General features: G+C 39.0%; 2 protein-coding genes across 2 annotated transcripts; one reads left to right on the forward strand and one right to left on the reverse strand.

Annotated features, from left to right (window-relative positions):
* Positions 1-380: 380 nt before the first annotated feature.
* Positions 381-12,994, forward strand: myef2 (myelin expression factor 2). The gene is made up of 16 exons (XM_054771341.1): positions 381-549; positions 1,993-2,195; positions 2,914-2,966; positions 3,786-3,793; positions 3,889-3,982; positions 4,121-4,300; positions 4,420-4,573; positions 6,319-6,368; positions 6,457-6,517; positions 7,896-7,997; positions 8,462-8,500; positions 8,584-8,679; positions 8,769-8,855; positions 11,666-11,850; positions 12,375-12,426; positions 12,628-12,994. The coding sequence occupies exons 1-16, from the start codon at positions 437-439 to the stop codon at positions 12,789-12,791; spliced, it is 1,641 nt and encodes a 546-aa protein (XP_054627316.1). The 5' UTR covers positions 381-436; the 3' UTR covers positions 12,792-12,994.
* Positions 12,995-13,410: 416 nt separating this feature from the next.
* slc24a5 (solute carrier family 24 member 5) lies at positions 13,411-20,889 on the reverse strand. Its single transcript, XM_054771340.1, has 9 exons — positions 20,638-20,889; positions 20,138-20,317; positions 18,407-18,490; positions 18,227-18,330; positions 18,006-18,106; positions 16,966-17,249; positions 16,595-16,801; positions 14,161-14,262; positions 13,411-14,049 (listed from the first exon to the last, which is right to left on the reverse strand). The coding sequence occupies exons 1-9, from the start codon at positions 20,798-20,800 to the stop codon at positions 13,727-13,729; spliced, it is 1,548 nt and encodes a 515-aa protein (XP_054627315.1). The 5' UTR covers positions 20,801-20,889; the 3' UTR covers positions 13,411-13,726.
* Between the last annotated feature and the right edge of the window lie 496 nt (positions 20,890-21,385).

Consider the following 21,385-nt stretch of genomic DNA (forward strand, 5'->3'; position numbering starts at 1 on the left):
TAACCTGCCTCTCTCAAAGTCAGCTGGGATAGGCTCCAGCTGTGACTCTAATGAGGACAAGCAATAAAAAAATGGCTGGATAGAACAGAGACGGTGAGCCAGCAGGCAGACACTTGGGTCCACCATTAATGACCATTAGACACATTAGCTGATAAATAATATTAATAATTTATGTCATGGAAATACATCATTAAAGTATAGCATTATAGCAATTTCAATTTATATGTAAATATGCATTGAGCTTTTAAAATGAATTTTCATATTTTTAAATGTGAATTAGACAGATGGATTTTCATACACTCTCGCGTGTTCTACAGTATCCCTTCTTTCTGCCTGGGAACAGTCCCCAAATCTCGCGAGATGAGAGCAGGTCGCCTCTACTAATTTCAAACTGCGTCAAGGTGCCTTGTGTTTTGCAGGGAACACGAACCCAAACATGGAAGATATTCTTTCTGTTGATGAAGAGCCGAGGCTAGAGGAGCTCAATGCACCCATCATATCTGACAGCATATCTGAGCCGTCTCCAGAAACACCAAATGGCGTGAAGACGTGAGTAAAAGTGGTCTATATTGCTCTCCGCTATATGTATGAAGCGCTTCACGCTAAGCTAAAATGGAGTCCGTGTGATGCTAGCTATTGTTAGCAGAGGCATTCCGTTGTACTTGGTACGGTCTCATGTACACGCTCTCATAAACAAGTGTGATTATTTGGTCGTGTTTAACACATGTGACAACAATGATGTAATACAACATTTTTTGGACTCCCCTTACTCTTAAACTAGCAGATGGGAGTGTTCGCAGTGACACAAGGCATGGTTAAAAACAGGTCAACGGGGAATGACAGCAAATGCTTTTGTTCTCAAATCCAGCGCTTGTTAATTGCATGGAATGAAAACAATTATGTTTTTTAACGCACGCTTCTTTTTTTTTTTTGATCAAGCCACTACGCGACGATAGCTTCATTTTGCGTCATGTCACCATTCGAGCTATCTAAATCGACCTTTTCGGGGTCTACTACAAAATCCTTCCTAAACACTTATCGAAACAGCAGGCTTGGAAAGGGTTATTATCTTACGTAGAAGTGTTTTACGTCCACCAGACTCCTCTATGTTTTTTTTTTTTTACTAGTCAATTGATCAAAAGGGTACTCAATGGTGGTAAATACGTATAAAGTAGGGCTTACAAAGATAGATTACGGAGCCCTCAAGAGGACATAGAGAAAAAAAATGATGGGTTTAAAAAAAAGACATTTTTGTGAGAGCTCGCTAAACTTTTGCGAGATCTCTCAAACGTTATTGCGTTTTTTTTCTCCATGCCCTCTAGGGGGTTCCATGATGGATGGATAGATACACAAAAAATCGGTCACAACAGGTATGTTGTTTGACTGGCAGTGATTTACGCTGACAGATCAACTGCAAGATACAAGAAAGTGAGCAGCGGTTGCTGGTTTCCTACCCCTGAAATTTGGCATGAAAACCCATATTCTAAGAGTCGTAGAATGTAGTTCATACTGTAGAAAAAAATTTGGATTTACTTCATGCCACCTTGGCACGTTCTTCGTGGTCATCTTTTGGATTTTATATATCGCCCGAAGTCAGCAGGGATAGGCTCCAGCATGCCCCCGCGACCCTAAAGCGGAGAAGCGGTATAGAAAATGGATGGATGGATGGATATTTCCATCAGTATCAATGCTTGTGTTTTCCCCGTCTGGGTTGATGAAAGATAGTCGGGACAGCTGATGGTTAGACTCACTCTCTGGTAATGAACATTCATCCCAAACTTTCCTTTATCTGAGGTGCAGTATCGAAACAACTGTAGGCCTACTCGAAATGGGCGGAAATACTATATATATATATATATATATATATATATATATATATATATAGCTCAGGATAGGTATTAACCAAAACAATATGTATTTATTATATAATATTATAGAAAATTTTATTTTGTTAATAAAATGTACCCCTTTGATTTTTTTTTTTTTTTTTAGGGAGGCTGACGAATCGAGTCCCCCTAAAGAAAAACATGATGGTAAAGACAAGTCTTCCGGAGGTAGAAGAGGAAGCCGCTACCATCCTTACAAAGACAAACACAGTGGCGAAAAGAAAGGTGCTCATAGGAACCAGGTGTTCATCAGCAACATTCCCTATGACATGAAATGGCAGGCAATCAAAGATCTCATGCGTGAGAAAGGTAAGTCTGACTTTGGTTGGGGCTTGTTTTGTTTTTTTCAACCTATCTTTGCTTCCACAGCTTTATAGAAGTTCTCCCCTTACCAGATGGATGTTTCTAATACTACTAGTAGTAGTAATAGTAGTAGTAGTAGTTCCTGCCTTTCTCTGGATGTGCCCAAATAGCAGGAAAATAGCCTTTTGTGCTATGGAGTTTAAATATTTCTGGATGGAAGTTAATATAGAGTGGGGTGATATGATGATCTGTGAGAAAGGAGGATGATTGATTATATATCACTTGCCTTGTTAGCTAACCCCAAACGTATACTAGAATGATTTGACTGTATGACTTTGTTGCATCTGTTGCAGAGTAAACCTTGTTTATGTGAATGAACTGACTTAACTATTTGAAAACTCTCTAGAGGACTGTAAGACAGTATAAATCTGAATTACTATGAATGGAATCTGTTGACCATCTGCTCAATGTTGAAGTCTTTTGAATTTCCCAGGTTGAATGTAGCTACGTGTCTCTCTGGCCTTGGCCTTTGGGTGTCTCAGTCACTGCCCAGCAAGGCATGGTGTTATCTGGTGGGATGTTGGTCTGGGCTGACTGTTTTTCATTAACGGGACATCTCCAGCTTTAGCGGCATTGCCAAGGCTGACGGCATCCTGATGTGACTTGGTGATTTACATTCCTTTGTTCTTTTTTGGTATTTTTTTCCTGTGTATGTCTCATGTAGTCGGTGAGGTTACATACGTGGAGCTCTTTAAGGATGCTGAAGGAAAGTCAAGGGTAAGTGATGTGGCCAACTTGCTGCACGAGGTTTTAAATGCCCTCAGCAGGCTCTCCTTAATCAAGTGCTTCTGAAGGTTCTGATCCTTTGGTTCTTATTAGAACTGGATGTACTCTAGGTTGCTTTTATTACCTGATAGTTGGATAATGATTGACATTTACTTGAAAGGGAGATGTCCTGTTGATTTTTGGAAAGTAGCATTATGAACTCCTCCAAGAGGACACTATTTTTGCTTTTGTTGTTGTCATTTCAATTGGTGTAAACGTTTGTTTGTTTGGCTATTTTCCAAAGGGACATGTGGATTGTGTGATTTGTCTACTGTTTGACCGTTACATCTCAAAATGGCTCATCAAAGGAACAAAACTTACGAGATCATGTATCATTTTTTTATTCACATGTTACTTTTAATAGTAAAAATACATACAAAATATGTGTAGGTGTACCTCAATGAAAATAAATATAAATACATTTTTGATGCATTCTGCCATTTTATTCCAAAGATGTTACTATTAAATGTCATTTAATTGCATAAAAGACCAAATATTAAGATGTTTCACTTTAGTTATTTATTTACTTAAAATAATACCTTGTCAATAATGTTTTGAAAATGAGAACTAACATGTAAATCAATTACTTTATATTGTGATTGCAATATGCTTGAACAAAAATTAATTTGTCCTCAAAAAAACAATTTCCAAATCATAGCAGCAAGTAGATTAATTAAAATGTTCAAGTGTCATGCTTTTAACTATTTTTTGTCCTTCCTTTGTTTTGCAACTTTGTGTGCAACCTGAACCTCTGTGATATCCATTGGTTAGGGCTGTGGGTAAGAAAAAAATCTGCATTTTTCAATTAAAATTATTACATTTCAGTAATTAAAAATTTGGTGTAACAACCTGCTTCTGTGTCCCGATTCATTAGTGTGGTGGAATTCAAAGATGAGGAATTTGTGAAAAAGGCCATAGAAACTATGAATAAATATGACCTGAGTGGAAGGCCCCTCAACATCAAAGAGGTAAGCAAGCTTTTAGAGGTCAATGAAGATTGACTACATTTGTTTTAACACATATTTCACATCATTTTTTTAGTAGCAGAAGCTAGCATGTGTCTGTGTAGTTGGAAATGATAAGTTTTCATGTACTTCTCATTCAAGGACCCTGACGGAGAACATGTCCGACGTGTGCTGCAGCGCATGGGAGGAGGTCGGGGACAGGACATGGGACCTGGTGGAATGAATATCCCACCCTCAATCGCCAACAATCCCAACATCCCACATGAAATCAAGCATGCATTGCAAGCAGGTCGACTGGGCTCTACAGTGTTTGTGGCCAATGTGAGGACAACTAAAATGTTATTGAGATAGACAGACTTAATTAATCCCACTAAAGTAATGAGGGATATTGGTGGTTTTGTAATGACTGTAAATAACCTAAATGTGCTTTTGTTTTATAGCTTGATTTCAAGGTGGGCTGGAAGAAGCTAAAGGAAGTGTTTAGCATGGCAGGTATGGTAAAACGGGCCGACGTCAAGGAGGACAAGGATGGCAAGAGCCGTGGAATGGGTACTGTGACTTTTGAGCAGCCACTGGAGGCTGTGCAGGCCATATGTATCCTTAAAGTGTCAGCACAAAAAGTGCAAGTAAAAAAATCAATACATGTTTACAAGTAATAGGGGTGTAACAATTCGTTTTTATAGCAATTCGATTCGTATCACAATTTATTGTTCCCGATAATGTTCTAGGGCAATATTGGTTCATTTAGAATGGTACGATCCAAAACGATTCAGTAACTTTAAATCGATTCAGTAGCTTTTTAGCCAAAAATTCAATGAGTGTGACTGTGAAATAAATACCTGTATGCTGAACAGTGCATTTTGTAAGGGAATCTGGTATGAATTATTAATAATGCTGAACTATTTAAAAATAAATTATCAATGAGTACAAAAAATGAGTTAAAGGTGCAGTACAACATCAGGATGAGCAGAGGGTGGTATAGCTTGCCATGATTATTTACTTTAAATAGTGCAATCCAAACCTGTACTTTGCACCCAAAGGTGAGGGACATGCAAATTCTTCAGCAAATGAATGAATTTTCTCACCTGTCATGAGAGTCCGAATGAACATATTATACTTTACGCTTATATTACACTTAATCACCCAGTCACAGTCAGCCACATCTTTGCTGGTACAAAGTGATGTCAACTATGCCACATTCTTAATCTCATTACTCCACCCTTGTTCTGCCATCACTGTGTGTGCCTGTGTATGCGTGTGTCAGGGATACACATTCATGACTGACATGTTTCATGTATGTGCATATGTTGATGCGAGTATGTCTGAAAATAGTGACAAGAGTGGGAAGTGACAATGAATTGTGCGCGGGAATACAGTGTTTTCCACAACGTCTGCAAATTATGCTCTCAAGATGATGCTTATAATGGCCAAATCATGCATTCTATGGGCCAGATACTATCAAAGGTGATTGTTAAGTCTTACCTGTGAAAGGTTATTCACTGGGATTTGGTTTGGGCCGTAAAACGAGTCGTACACTTCCATGCAGCACATGAATGAGGCATCTTCTCTGCTCTGACTCTTGCCAAATCAAGTATGGCGGCGACGTTGACGTACGGCTCAGTGTAAGAAGAAGCAGCGAATCACCTGTGTTTCACAGGTCCACGACAACTCCCATGACCACCACGTACCCCGAGGACGATGTAACAGACAGGCAGACTGAATTGAGAAATGTTTAGCGTCTTTATTATTAAAAATGCTAAAAAAAAAACAAAAAACAAAAAACACGCACATCCATATAAAGCCTGCCGTACTTAAATCCAATGCTTTATTTCCTAGTATAGATTCAATCGATTGATTACCTTTTTAAAAGATGTTAGATTGTACATATATATGTATGTATGTGTATATATATGTGTGTGTGTATATATATGTGTGTGTGTGTGTGTATATATATATATATATATGTGTGTGTGTGTGTATATATATGTGTATATGTATATATATATATATATATATATATATATATATATATGTTTGTATGTGTATATATGTGTGTATATGTATGTATGTGTATATGTATGTATGTATGTATGTGTGTGTGTATATATGTATATATGTGTATATGTATATATATATATATATGTATATGTATATATATGTATATGTATATGTATATATATATATATATGTATATGTGTGTGTGTGTCGTCCTGAATGGAAACTTGAGAACCCAGATTGATGTAGTTGAATCATAGAAACATAAATCGATGTAGTGAATGAATCGTTACACCCCTATTGTTTGATTTTTACATTGACTTTCTCCTTGACTTTGCGCTCAGCAATGTTCAATGGACAGATATTGTTTGACCGACAGATGCACGTTAAAATGGTGAGGTGTTATCGTTTATCAAGTTACTAGATTTCCACACTGTAGATATGGAAATGCACATTTAAATGTCATCACTTTGTTTTGACAGGATGAGAAATCCCTGCCCCCTGATGATTTTCGCCAAGTTGATAAAACACCTCAATTACCACGTGAGTGTACTGACAGCCACCTGCTGGATGTAACTGATGTTTGGAACAACGCAGGGATGGATAGATGGGCATTTACCTTCTCAAAAACAAGAACAACTATATAGGGCTGGGTGATATATCGATATTTTAAAAATATAGATATTTACTTTAAGCACGATATCAAAACCAACCATATCGTTGATATAGACTGGATTTGTGCTATATCTCCCTCATCCCTGCATGCAGGAGGAGGGGCGCAGCAGAAGCACTGTGGCTCCAGTCGAAGTGACAGCAAGGAATAAGCGCTATCTCAGTAATGTGGAGATACTTAGAATTCAGAGCATAAAAAAGAAATAATCAAAACATGCATCATGTTGCAAGACTTAATACAAAGGACCAAACTACATTTTATGTAACAGTATATAATAGCTGCTTTCAAAACATTCCGTATATCAAATCAGAATTAAATATGTTACTTGGAACATTTTCAAAATGATTTTGAATGAAGACATTAACTTCTGAATGTACTATATGAGCCCCTGTAAATCCTGCACAGAAGTATGAAGTGAAGTGGGACACTGTGTATATTTGCATTTACACACCTGATCAAAATCTTAAGACCAGTTGAAAAAATGCTTGAATTAGCATTTTGCACATTTGGATCTTAATGAGGTTTTAAGTAGAGCTACAATATGCAAAACCAAGAAGGGGGAGTGAGACAAAAAACATTTGGAACTTGTAATTTAAACCAAAAAAAAAATGAAATAGGCTGTGTATCAGCTGATCAAAAGTTTAAGACCACAGGCTATAAAAGCCCAAATCTGCTCAAAATGTTCATTTTCTGTCAGGAATTCACACTGCCATGCCCTCCTGATGGCTAAAGCCAAGAAGCTTTCTCTTTGAACGTGGTCTGATTGTCGAGCTGCATAAGCAAGGCCTCTCGCCGCGTGCCATTGCTGCTGAGGTTGGGCACAGTAAGACATGAGAACTTAGACGTAAATTAGCTGTATAAGCTGCAGCGTTCAACGTTTAAGAACAAGTAGCGGTTTATGCACCTGAAATTACGGTAATATATCTGTTACATATTCACCAACATTGATTAATCTGTGATACGTCATAATCGGCCCAATTAATTGCCCGTCCATAAATCGGTCGGGCTCTAGTTTGAACAGCTACATTAATTTTTTTGTCATTATTTTTCTTTTATTTTTCTTGTGAATTTTGTAATTTGCATTGGTGTAAAATATCAGACATTCTGATTTTCTTTCTTTTGAGTGTTGGGTGACGCATGGCGGTCCAGCAAATTTAAGATGGCTGCTTTGAGTCCCTCTTCCCATTGGGCATGTCAAAGTATCCTTAATGGACATACTGTAAATCCTTGTCTTTTTTTAATCCACAGGAGGCCTGTCTGGTATTGGTATGGGACTGGGACCAGGAGGGCAACCTATTAATGCAAACCATCTGAGCAGTGGAGGAAGCATGGGCTCCATGGGCCCAGGAGGTCAATCACTGATGAGTTTTAAAAAAAATATATTTAGGGAAAATTCATACAAAGTGCTGTGATAGTAATTTGTCTTTACTTGCTGATCAAAACGGTTTTACTGATGTGCAGGACTTGCAATACCGGTAACACTTTACAGTAAGGTACACAAAATTACAGTAGTTAAAGGAACGAACCTACCTAACCACTACTCGTTAGTTCCTCATTAACTACTCTACTCATTAGTTCTTCAGTAAGTACTGTATTTTTGTCTACCTTATTGTAAAGTGTGATCGCGATACCATCTGTGGCACTCTTATTGTTTGAATAAGTACCTTGAAAGCATCCAACCACATGCAGCACTGTTCCATTGATCAGTGAAGTCTCCATTTAGATACTAAAATGAACTAAAAATGAAAGATAATGTATTTTTTTATATACTGTACATTAGCATAATGTAACAGATGTGCTCCTTGTCTTTCTAGGTATGGATGTTCAAGGTTACGGTGGAATGAACAGAGGGGGTACGTTTATTTTTTGCCTTCATCTGTGCTATTGCTGTTTGGACTGATCATGTTTTGTTATCTGGCGATGTGGGTTCTGGTAGGAATGGGTGCTGGTGGAGGCTTTGGAGGGATGGATAATATGGGCAACATGGGTAACTTTGGAGGAAGAGAAATGGCCCCGATGGGCAGAATGGGTGGTGAGTGTTCTCAGTGATACTTTGGAAGGATCACTTTAGTGTAAGAAGAACACCATCAGCTGAGTTTGCTGTTTTTTGTCTTTGTCAAGATATGTACCGGTCAAGAATGGGCGGAATGGATTTTGGCAGTGATATGCCAATGAATCGAGGATTTGGAGATTCATTTGGAGGAATGGGTGAGTAGGCCTGTCACTAAATGTCCTACAAATTATTGCCATAAACAATATTATCATCAACATTTTTTTAGATGTTTTTTCATTCATGTAATAATAATATATGGAACAATACTGTGAGTACACTGTATCAAAAGCAATAAACTTAACAATAAACGTCACATTTTTTCCCCCGATTTGGGAAAACTGGAAACGATGGTTGAGGTGCGCATGCACGTTGGTTGCATTTCTCTTCTTCATTGCCACTGCTTTCCAACAAATGCGACATATCGGCTACTCTGTGTTCATGGGCTCAACTTGTTAATTCTCTTTAAAACGGAAATGTTCTCACACTGGGGCTTTGGCATTCTGCTTAGAAACCATGGCTTTTGTGCCTTCATTCATGTTTGCGTTTGCTCACTTGCAGGCTGCAGCACTCTCGCTAGAGACCCGACTCCACCCACTGGCACAAAGAGATTGAATGACAGGAGGGTTCACTCACTCCATTCATTCCGCTATATAATCAGCACGCACAAGTGTTGAGACAGAGGCACAGAGTGAATCCTCTTGTCATCCAGCTTGTTTGGTAGAGAGATGAGGAAAACAAACACGCATGCATGTGTCAATTTATCAAGGCCGTCAAAATTATCAAGTTAGTTTTTATTTATCATGTGATTAATTGATTTATTTAATTGCTAGCTAAGCATGGATAGCTGTCACTTGTCTTCTAGTTCTTGCAGTCGACCTGTCTTTCAGTAAGTAAATCCTTTTTTTTTTTTTAAAGATCTTAGAATAATAGTATGGGGTTTCATGCCAGGGCTTGATAAGTGGTGATTGCTGTTGCTGCTCACTTGTCTTGTATTTTGCAGCGTGTCATAGCTGTCAGTGTCACTGACGGTCAAAAAAACATACTTGTGGCCAATTTTTTGTGTGTGATATTATAGGGGTGTCACAAGATCTCATGAAATTAAAACTTGACCAGATTTCTCGTTGAAAAAAAATGTCTTGTGGGTACTAGGACAGGGACATCAATAAATAAATAATAAATTAATTAATTAATCACACAATTAAATGAAAATGAACTTGATAATTTAGTCAGCCTCAATATATTGCTATGTGCATGCATGTCTGTTTTCCCCGTCTCCCGCCTCCAAACAGACAGGATTGGTTTCAGCACCTTGGAGCGTTTGTTCCATAGAACAACGGCATGCACGGAGTGAGCCCCTTTTGTCAGTCATACAGTCTCTTTACCTATGTGGGTGGAGGCGGAGCATACACAGAGTGCAGAAGTGTGTAGCCTTATGAGGAGCAATGCAAGGTAACGTAGTAGAAATTAAACTAGTAGATTGCAATTTATGGTCACATATTTTTTGTTGTACTTTTCTTAAAAGTAATGTTAAAATCTCGTCTTGTTTTTAGACCCGATCTTGTGTATTGTCTCATCTTGTGAACCGAGTGTCTCGTGACACCTCTAGTGTTATATCATAGGCATCACAACACAATGTCAGTGATTATTATGTTATTGTTGTGAATATGTCACGTTCTTATCTTTGCTGTATGGCTGCATGTTTGAATCTACTTCCTGGAAAGTGTTTGCGCGTCGTTACAGCCAAGATGGCGGCGGCTCAGAAAACTTGCTGGGGGAGGCGTGTCAAAATCACAACTTCATTTCACTCGTATTTTATAGTTCTTTATCTATGACAGCAGTATGACACAAATGTTTTATTAAGTGAGTACTTTCACTTTGTTGGTTTCTTTTTTTCCTCTTTTTTTTTTGGTGTCATGAGCACTTTAAATATGTATTTACTGACAGTTATGGATTTAACAATGTTTGGTTGTGCATCATACTTTGTGCAAGTTTACCTAATTTTGTGACCCCTAAGAGTGGTTCAATTTTGCAGTTAGCGCTGACCTGTGAGACCTTGCTTGCACTAAATGTTATTGTTTGTTGTAAAAAAAAAAAAACAGCTTCCTGAAGAAACTGTCACTAGATGTGAACACTTATTTTACCCTGTCACTGACACATTCTTACAGAGCCCAACATCATCACATGGAGTGAAGCTGTCAATGTTTACATTGGCATACAGTATAGACCCAATTATATTGTCAGTAACTGATCATCCTGATTTATCTGTGCAGGCTTGCTAGTTCTGTAACCTCCAGTTGCCACTTGGGATGCACCAATCCGCATTTTTTCACTTCTGATCTGATCCCAATACCTGAATTTGGATATCTGCCAATACCGATACAATTCCGATTCGTCAGCTGGGATAGGCTCCAGCATACTTCCGCGACCCTAATGAGGACAAGCGGCATAGAAAACGGATGGATGGAGTTCTGTGTGTTCAACTATGGCTTCAGAGACGGTCCGGGATAAATAAAGTACAAATACAAATACGAAATACTGGGCGAAATTGGCCAATGATGTATTGCATCAATAAATGTAAGGATTTTTGATGGATGGATGGAAAATTTATATTGACAGTCACAAAAATATACACATGCCGGCAAAATAAGTGTAAAATGTAAAAAAAAAAAAAAAAATGGAATTAAAAAATTTTAATATATAATTTAGGCATGCACACAGGACGACGGCTGCAGTGTCTGTGTGGAGACAGCTATGTTTGCTCATATTCTTTTAGGTTTGCTGCCATTAAAGCACAGACGTGTTTCATGGGTCTAAAAACTCTCCTGGTAGTATTGTAAATTTCAGATCCATGAATTACGCTGGTATCGGAACCCGATACTGTATCCGATTAGCCCCATCCCTATTTGCCACTCAGAGGTGTTTGCTGTCTTTCTATAAGCTCTTTTCCGTCTGATTTTAATTGTAGGTGGTGGCATGGGTGGTATGGCGATGGATCGCATGGGCTCAGGCTTTGACCGCATGGGCATGTCCGGAATGGACATGAACCGCAGCTTTGGAGGCTTTGGAGGCGGTGGTCCGAGTCACATGGGTGGAGGCATGTCCGACAGGGGCTCCGGGTCCAAAGTAGGCTGTCAGATATTTGTGCGAAATGTAAGTGTGAGCAATTAATTTGGTTCTGGTTGTGATGATCGTAGTAGTATCCCACCGACCATGTTATCTTTTACCTGTCACCTCAGAGATTTTTGGCTCGCTTGTGTTTCTGTTATATGAATTAGTATCTCATTTTATTTCCGATAGATGTCAAATTTATTAAAAATACATGATCTTTATTATTTGAGAAACATACAGTATTAACAATTAGAGCTTACCAGTGGGATACATTGTGGTTGTTTCGAACTATGCAGGTCTAGTTTTTGTATGGATGCAACTAAAACCTGCTTTCTAAAATGCCTATGCCATCATTGCAAATTTTCATTTCATAATGCTTTTAATATATTTGTTTAATTGGACAGCACCATTTATTATTTTATGAATGTTAAGTTGATTTTTGTGTGCAGTTTAATAGTGCAAGTTCCCCATCCAATTTCTATTTGTTTTGGGATTTGTGGAAGACTATATGAAGGAACTACTACTACTACTATTACTACTACTACTACTTTGTTTCTACTTTGCAGCTCTCTTATGATCTTACCTGGCAAAAGCTTAAAGAGAAGTTCAGTCACTGCGGTATGTGTCTCTCCCCCCCCCCCCCCCCCCCAATATTTACTGTTAGTAGAAAAAAAACCCAACTGGTCCACTTAAATCATACCACATACAGTATAATCTGAATTACAAACGATAATAATCTCATATAGTTGTACATTGATGGTTTTGCAAACATGAAAAATGAATAGTTTCTGAAATGTTACTTCTTCCTGTTGGTTGAAGGCCAGGTAATGTTTGCAGAGATCAAGATGGAGAATGGCAAGTCAAAGGGCTGCGGAACAGTGAGGTTTGACTGTCCTGAGAGTGCAGAGAAAGCCTGCCGGATGATGAATGGAACCAAGATCAATGGCCGAGAGGTGGATGTCCGTATTGATCGCAATGCCTAGACTTTTTGTAAAAATAGGCTCACAAAGTGAGCTCTAGTTTTGTTTTAAAAACACGATTACTTCATCTAACCTCACGTCCACTGTTTTCATATTGGTTTCTGTTAATATATACTACATAGTTCATTTTCTCTTTTTTGTTTTGTAAACTTTTTTTTTAAAATTGTCTGGCAGTTTGATCAAATAAACATTTAATTTTTAAACCCGCTGGTTATAAAAGTCTGTTTAGTCTTCAGTGTGCAGCAAACAATAGGTTTCGCTCTATGGCATATTATTGCTTCACACTGCCAAATAGCTGCCTTTTCAATGTGGTGAAATTCCTAAGGCTGAATATTGCTGGTCTACACATTGCTGTACCCAGAGCTGTATTAGTTTTAGATGGATAGGAAGGAGGGGTGCCCACTTAATGACCCAAATTGCATCACAGCTCAGATGTTCTTGTGGCTTTGTGAGCTCATTAAAATGCTTTTTTTTTTTTCAAGCAAGGAGAAGGCAAGTTTTCTCTTTACTACTATAGTATTTATGGTTCTTTCCTCCTCACAGGCAATAAGAACACGCTCATAAAACTTTATCAGAGTTGCACAGTTTTTGGTCTTAAAAACAAGAATCAGACCAGTCAACATCTTATTTATTTCTTCTGTCTGGGCTGAGTGCTGACTCTTGTCACATTTTCCCATTTTGGAAGAATATAAATAATACATCTCAAAGCTGACTGGAGTAGAGAAAGTGGTGCAGTGTGATAACCTTTGTGGTTTCAAGGTCACACCACAACATCAACATCTTTGGTACGTTGACCTCTCCCTCTTCCTGAGATGTGAGCGACCCATCCTTCATGGCACAGCAGATTTAATTGGGAGGTTGCACAAGTGGGAACATGCCTGAAATATTTAGGTAGAGTCGTTGTAAAACATGGCTTTGGTCCTGGGGAGGGTCAGATCTCAGTCACTGCACAGTCTTAAAGGATTATTCCCAATAATCCCCAGCTCATACAGGATAGAGAGTGTAGCAAAAAGAATGTAAAAGGTGAGGGAAACAATTCCCAATTTCCAGTCCAGTTTCCACCCATTCACATGCACAGCCACAAAGAGGAAGATGATTGAAAGGAGGAGTGTTGAAGAAACGAAGACCAGTCCAGTGCTGTTGACCTCCACAGGGTTGTTGGTGTCCACGAATGCAGTCTTGATGAACCATGGCAAACCCAGGCACAGCATGTCGAATACATTTGAACCCACAATGTTAGACATGGCCATGTCAGCTTTGCCTGACAGAGGATAGATAGCATTAGGCGGCTTTTAATGACATACAACCAAACTAGTTTTATAGTTTTTGAAGTTGTACTTAATTATAGTAGGTTAACATGTAAAACATGCACCTTCTCTGGCCACTATAACACTGGCTACAGTGTCAGGAATACTTGTCCCAGCTGCAAGCAGAGTGAGTCCCATCACTGTGTCAGGGATGCCAAGTGTCTCACCTGTTTAAACAAAAAAAACATCTGATTAATAGCAAAACAGTCCAGCATCTTTAAATAATTACCCCTAAGAGTACAATATTTTTTAGCTTCATAATTTCATATCTGCATTGTTTAAATTTTTTGTAATACTACTGTATTTTCAACAGCTGAGACTAAAGATGTTTATGTGCTGACTTTAAATATTATTCAATACTGTGGTGCAACAGTAATAAACAATATATAATTGCTGAATGAAGCTTTCCCCATAAGTCGTCCCTTTGCCATATCGTGTTTTTCAGAAAGTAATGATAGCTGTTTAGTGGTAGACTATGGTCTATTATTAGTCAAAACATTGAAATTCAAGTGATATGTAGTTTTCTGGCCACTAGGCGTCAGTAATGTCTCATGTATGAGACATGAGGTTAGATGAAATTACTGTCATGCTGCATCTAGACTGACTGCCAAACCAGCCAAGCTGAAATACTATGGCTGACCCGGACATATCATGGCTATCAAGTGGAAAAAAAAAGGTTCTCCTCTCATTCCATGTGGAAGTGGTAAGTTTTTGGCTTCTTGGTCTTTCTTACCCACTCCGTTTGAAACCCTTTTTCAAGTTTACCGAAGAAAAAATTTGAGGAGTTCCATTTTTCTCAACTGGGCCTCAGCCCTCTGGTTAATTACAAGGTTAAAAAAAAGTAAATTACAACAGTAATTACTCAAAAATAAGATATATCATTCTTAATATTATGTTTGTCAACATGAAATGGAAAAGATAAAGTCAAAGCGATGAGGTGCACAGTTTAGAACATCGAAGAGGGTCAAAGATCAAGGTGTGGAGCTATACATTAGCACTTTATGTACACCACATTACGGAATGTACACTACTGGTCAAAAGTTTTAGAACACTCCCAATTTCTTGAGGAAAAAACAACGTTTTTAAGTGTTAAGATGGTCTGTCTCTCTTCCATTGTTAATTCCCTTTTTTTTTTGCCATTTTTTGTAGAAACAAATTACTTTGTCCAGTACAATGCTGTTCAACTGATGTTCACCAAGGTATAGTACCACAGTGTGTTCCGAACACTGTTTTTATGTAGACAGAGGAGGTAGTAAGTACTCCAGAGCTTGTAGGAATTAGTTGCACCAACTGCCGAGGCTTGATCAACCTGCATTTCTGCAGAACAGCTTTAAATTGTTGACCCATTTTGTGGCCCCTGAAACATATATCATTCTGAAATACACATTATGTTTCAGTTTTGGGTAACCTTACCTTTTTTTTTTATCCTCTGCCACTTCACTTACCTTTTGTACCATTTCAAGCTATTCATTGGACTTGAAGGAAATTCAATAAGTAGAAAAATTGGGGTGTTCTAAAACTTTTGACCAGTAGTGTATATGATCAAATAAGCTTTACTTGCTGGCTGTAGGCTGCTGTCTGCTCTCCATGTGTTTTCTTGACAGAGAGTTTTAATTGTGTAAATAGGGATGTAAATAAAATGCAATTTAAGAGGAGCTTGTGCAATATTTGGAGCACCTGCAGTTGAAAAAACATTTGTAAACAAGTTGTCGGAGTTTGTATAGAGGTTGAGGGGAAATTTCTTTTTTTTTTTTTACCATTCTATTTGTGTTGTATTTAATATTTTTTTTATATAATATTCAAAATAATATTTTATGTCTTTTGTGGCAATGTGTAACTTAATATACTTTTTAAAAAATATAAAGAAGAAAACAAGGAGTGTGACTTTGAGTTGAGTGGTGGGGGACACAGCCTGGGCCCACTCAGGGCATCATTCAAGCCAGAACTGCCACTGGACACAAATGAGACTAAGTCACGCATTATGATGTCACTGTACACAGCTGATGCAAAGAGAAGTTATTCTTCTTGGTCTCATGTCTACTCATTCACTAGACATGAGAGCCTAACTGATATCTATGGGATAATAATCTCATTATACTTCAGCACAACTAGTGCCGTCACATGATGAAGTTGGCCCCCCTCAGTTTGCTCTCAGTCGTAACTAAAGTTGCTCGTGGGAGGTTTGTACGTGTACACCCAGTGCTCACATGACTGTTGCCGGAAGGGGGGGGGGGGGGGTGTCGTAGTGGGCTGTAAGCCTACAGTGGCTGGGTGAGCACATGGCCCAATGGAGCTGCACTAACTCCCTCCACCTCTCATCTTTCCAAGACCATGGCATCTCAGGAATTAAGCAGCAGACCGACATGTGATTCTACTTGGACATTTTTCTCACAAGTTCCAAGCATCCACAACTGTGATCCACACACAACTCACGCCTGGCCACAGCCACAATGTCTGCATTCTAACCCGAGCTCACCAGTGCAAAACACAGCATCTTACCAACAACAGTGACCATCCACACCAGGATGTATGTGAAACCCGAGATCCAGACTGCAGACATGATGAATGTTATGACAAACCACTGCTTCCAGAACCGTCTTCTGCAGTCGGGGACAGTCAGGAAAAGCAAGGTGATGATGGGTAGGGACAACACCCAGAGGATCCTTTTCAAGTCGCTCTCCGGCACAGCAAACATACTTTTATGTTCTGCAGGTAGATTGGATACAAGAACCTATTCAGGCTCCCTTAAGTTCTACATTTATTATGAAATATAAATACTTTGAAAATGCAATGTACAGTACAACAGTGAGGTTGGCTGTGGATGTGTGATATGCTCATGTGTCTGCAGGTTACGGAGATGGACATCTTACCATCAGGAATTTCATTGAGTCCATGCAAGCTGAGAGAGAGATGGGAGTATCCTGAATCATCCTGGAAGATCCCACTGTCTGTCCTGGAGCGACTGTGGACTCGCAGGCTAGTGTCATCGTGCCAGCCGATCAGAGGTCGCGTTTCGCTCTTCTCCCATGAGCCTTTACCCAGACAGGTGCAGCAAGGACTGATCTTCCTCAGGACAAACTCGCTGATACGAAGGTCAAAGCACAGAACGATGATGTAAACGCCGTAGACCAGCAGGAGAGAGGCGGCGTCATACCTGGCATATATAGTAAGACATACATTAAGATACATGTGTGGTGAGTAGACATTTTTCAGCTTACTGATAAGATATTTTTCTGTTGGCAAAATGACTGGATTTTTTTTGTTTCTGTTTGATTTCTGAACGTCTTTTTGATGGGGGTGCTGGTGGAAATTGTTGTGGAAGATCAGAATTCCCCTTCTTTTCCCTCATTTTCCCTTATTTTTCTGGAACAATTCCCTTATTTTATAATGCAAACGGTGAAAGATAGGGTCTAGAAAAATCGGTCAGAGTCAAGAAGGAGAACAAAGACTTCCAACAGAAATGCAATACAAAGAATACACGCTGACCAAGGAATAAAAGCATACTTGTATTTAAAAGAACATTTTCATGTGAGAGAAGGAGCCTGCAGAAATGAAATGAAAAATGATTACAATCTTAATAACTAACGGTGTTGACTTGACAGAAAACAAACCTTGGCAGAGTCCTGCGCTGTCTTACTACTTTTGTTTATGACTTATCATTTGAATCTTACCACATTCAAAATAAGAGCTGATACGCAGGAAAACATCTCATAAAATGTGATGACAGCTGTTTATGACGTGACATGACGAGATAAAAGAGACATTTATCGCACTGCGCTATCCCTGCCATAAAACTTCTGTGATGGATTTTGAGAATGATTGTTGTTCTCACCGTCATGAGACACAATTAACAGCTGTAATCAGCTATTTCGCGAGCGCCTCACGACCACGTACTGTCATGCTCACTCACCAGTACACCTTGTTATCAGAAATGATGGCAATCACGGCGGCAACACTGATGCCGTATGCCAAGCAGTCCCTGAACAATGGCCAGCAGGTGAGACGTCCTGCCTAGAAGTGGAAACAAAAGCAACAGTTTTACAACCTACTGTATAGAAGATAAAGATAGCTCTTTTACAGTAGCAAGGAAGTGGCTCAACATGTGGGTGTGTTGTAGGTGCTGGAACACACCATCGAGGCCAAGAGTCCACATGCAGCGCAGATGCCCAAGAGGTTGTAGACAGCTGAACCCACTATGGTGCTGACCCCAATGTCCCCCTTTGTCACAAACACACCTGAGACAACAAGGTCACAGTTCATTATGTTAGTTTAGGGAAGGTCGTGACAATGAACAGTACAATATTAGTTTACCCAGAAAGGCTGTCACCAGCTCAGGTGCAGAACTCCCAGCTGCCATGAAGGTAGCTCCAGCGACATCTTGAGACAGTCCCAGGCCTGAGACACACACACACACACACACACACACACACATACAGTACATCAAAAGAAAATGATGGACAATATAAAACCAGAATAAAACAAAGTACATCCTTGCAAGACCTGAGCTTAAGTTCTAGAAAGTATAATCTATGGGTATGTCATTGCATTTTACTGACTGTCCTGTCCATATAATAATTTAAGGTGAAAAATAGAAGAAAACATATTTAAACATAATATACTATACAGTAACACTGCTTACTGCCGATCTAAACCCCCCCATTCCTTACTGCGTTGTATATGACATAAAAGCTGTCTGTTTGGGTACTGAGTAAGTGCTATGATCTTCTGGTAATGACATCACATCCCTGCCAAATAATTACAGCATTGGTGTGATTCTGTCCATGATCTTTACTTTTGAGAAAAATGTCAAATATTTCAGAACTGATGATTATCTAATTATATAAATCCCAAACGAGCTGCACATTTACCTCATTCGTTCCAAGAAATGGTGACATTGCGATTGTCCAATCAAGTATTAGTATAGTGTGTATGTTTAACCCTCACGTTTCCAGAGGACTGTGAAGCTCTATTAAACTCCGTGCCCGAGAGGGTTGAGCAAGTGCTGGAAAATAACGTTAGCCACACTAAATATTGACACTCTGGACACAATTTGGACATTTTCAGTTTTGTTGACATGCAGTTTAGACATGAATAGTTGTGTGTTCAGTTATTTTGAGGGGACAGTACATTTTCACAGTTATTAAAGCTGTACAATGACTACATTGTATCGAAGTTCCATTTCTTCAAAAGATTTAACTTTTGTGAGATACTGCATCTACATGATACCATTTTTCTGGGAGAAATCTGGTTCTACTGTCCATTTTAACCTACGTTACCAAATATAGTTCCTTGCCTTATGAAGTCCAACTCAAATTGGTATAATGAATTAAAATTACGTTGATTTCCTTTATTACATTACATTATTATTACGTTGCCATAATCCACAATACACACACGATTAATTAGGAAATGTCCGGTATTTCCATGACATTCACATTTGGACCCACCCAGCAAAAACTGTGAGTACAAAAGTATTTCTCCATCCATTTTCGACCATTTATCCTCTTCAGGATCCCGGATCACAGGAGTCTACCCCAGCTGCCTTCAGGCAAAAGGCAGACAACACCCTGGACTGGCCACCACTCAATCACAGGCTACGTTTAGACACAGAGACAACTATTTATACTCATTCACAGAGTCACTGGGAGGGAACTCAAACCCATGCTGCCTGCAGGGAAGTCAGACAAGTATTGACAAATGGCTTTATCATTTAATGAATCTATACTCCTTTACCACACCCTTAATCTTAATTCTTAATTATGTCAAGATATTTTGGACGATTGTGTGCTTCCATCTGTGGGAAGAGTTCGGGAAAGGCCCTTTTCTGTATCCAGCCTGACTGGTCTCCTTTGCACAAACTAAGTTCCATAAAGGCATGCTTAGATCCCAACAGCTTTGGGATGGTATAGAACACATGGTGAGTTAGCTGGTCCTCTCACATGTCCAACATCAGTGACTTCTGACCTCACGAATGATCTTCTGGATGAATGAACAAATTGATCGTCGGTGCACACGTCCCAATAAATATACAGTTTCGCTTACGCTCACTGATGACTTCTAAGGATGGCAGGAAGTAGTCATCACAGACAATGGCCACGGCCAAGAGCATGTAGAAGATGAGCATGAAGTAGATAATGAGGCCTCCATCCTTCCTCTCCTGCAGGGTGAAGAAGCCTTCAGGGAACTCGGACGATTGAGGCGCGATGCACTCCGTCTCATTCTCTAAAACAGCACGACGAACACAAAAAAACCCCTACTGTCAAACACTAAATCTAACTCTTGAATGGCAATTACACACCCTTTTCACGCCAATGAGACGTGGATATTAGTGGAGCAAACTCCGTCACAGTTGTCGCATGCAGCCACAATCGATTACTCACACTTTGCAGTACAAAGTGAGGTGAAACATTTATAATGAGGCATTAAATAGCTAAGACGCATTCCACTACCCTAATCTGTGCAGACATGTTGGTTAAAAAAAAACACTTCAGTGAAAGCAAATGCCACTAATATAATTATTCCAACATGTAAATGTATCTTACCAAGTGCACGACGCACCCTGATAGCGTGGCTCCAGTCAGATGTATTTGCCGTGAATGATACAAAATGAACTGTGCAGTACAAAAACAGGACAAAACCCAAAAAGTAAGGTATGAAGTCTTTTCTCTTCTTTTTCTGAAGAGCTGCAACCTTATTGGCGGCCATTTGAGTTAAAAAGAAAACTATTAGGAATGATTCCAAGAAGTCATATAGGCCTATAATGCATGCATAGGAGCTTCATCTAACTACAATACTACAAGTTGCACAGTGTGTGCAGGAGAGGGTTGGAGGGGAGAAAGCATCTTTTAAGTAGAGGTGGGCGATACTGCATTGGTCGATACCATGCGAAGACAGAACCAGTATTACCGATGCTGATACCAATTCTTCTTACTTGAAATTCTTCCAGATCATTGATTGATATTGTCATTTTGCTTTCAATTTGTGATCATGATAGATTTAGAAAAAACAAAACCAAAAATATTTTTTATCAACAAGCTTATTTGTGAACAGCAATGTAAGGTAATATAACAATGTCAAGAAAATAATGCAACTATTCCCTTTTATTACATGCAATTGTTTGAGAAAAGTCAATACAGTCGGCCTTTGCCACTTTGCGGTTAAAATTTTGCAGCTTCACCTTATCACTTTTTTTTCCAAAATATATGAATAAATCATGTTGCTTTGTGGTTGCCTGCCTATTATTAGTAAAAATATATGCATATTAAAGCAAATTGCACATACTTTTTGCCT

The sequence above is a fragment of the Dunckerocampus dactyliophorus genome, chromosome 3 (assembly GCF_027744805.1).
Source record: "Dunckerocampus dactyliophorus isolate RoL2022-P2 chromosome 3, RoL_Ddac_1.1, whole genome shotgun sequence".
Taxonomy (NCBI): Eukaryota; Metazoa; Chordata; class Actinopteri; order Syngnathiformes; family Syngnathidae; genus Dunckerocampus; species Dunckerocampus dactyliophorus.

What these genes read in the sequence shown, in the direction of transcription:
- myef2 (XM_054771341.1), top strand. Translation starts at nt 437, where the DNA reads ATGGAAGATATTCTTTCTGTTGATGAAGAGCCGAGGCTAGAGGAGCTC. An exon ending in AGATCTCATGCGTGAGAAAG is followed by an intron (nt 2,196 to 2,913) that starts GTAAGTCTGACT and finishes TGTCTCATGTAG; the next exon opens with TCGGTGAGGTTACATACGTG. An exon ending in CTACAGTGTTTGTGGCCAAT is followed by an intron (nt 4,301 to 4,419) that starts GTGAGGACAACT and finishes TTTGTTTTATAG; the next exon opens with CTTGATTTCAAGGTGGGCTG.
- slc24a5 (XM_054771340.1), bottom strand. Translation starts at nt 20,800, where the DNA reads ATGGCCGCCAATAAGGTTGCAGCTCTTCAGAAAAAGAAGAGAAAAGAC. An exon ending in CAGGGTGCGTCGTGCACTTG is followed by an intron (nt 20,318 to 20,637) that starts GTAAGATACATT and finishes GTGCTGTTTTAG; the next exon opens with AGAATGAGACGGAGTGCATC. An exon ending in ACTCAATGAAATTCCTGATG is followed by an intron (nt 16,802 to 16,965) that starts GTAAGATGTCCA and finishes ATCTACCTGCAG; the next exon opens with AACATAAAAGTATGTTTGCT.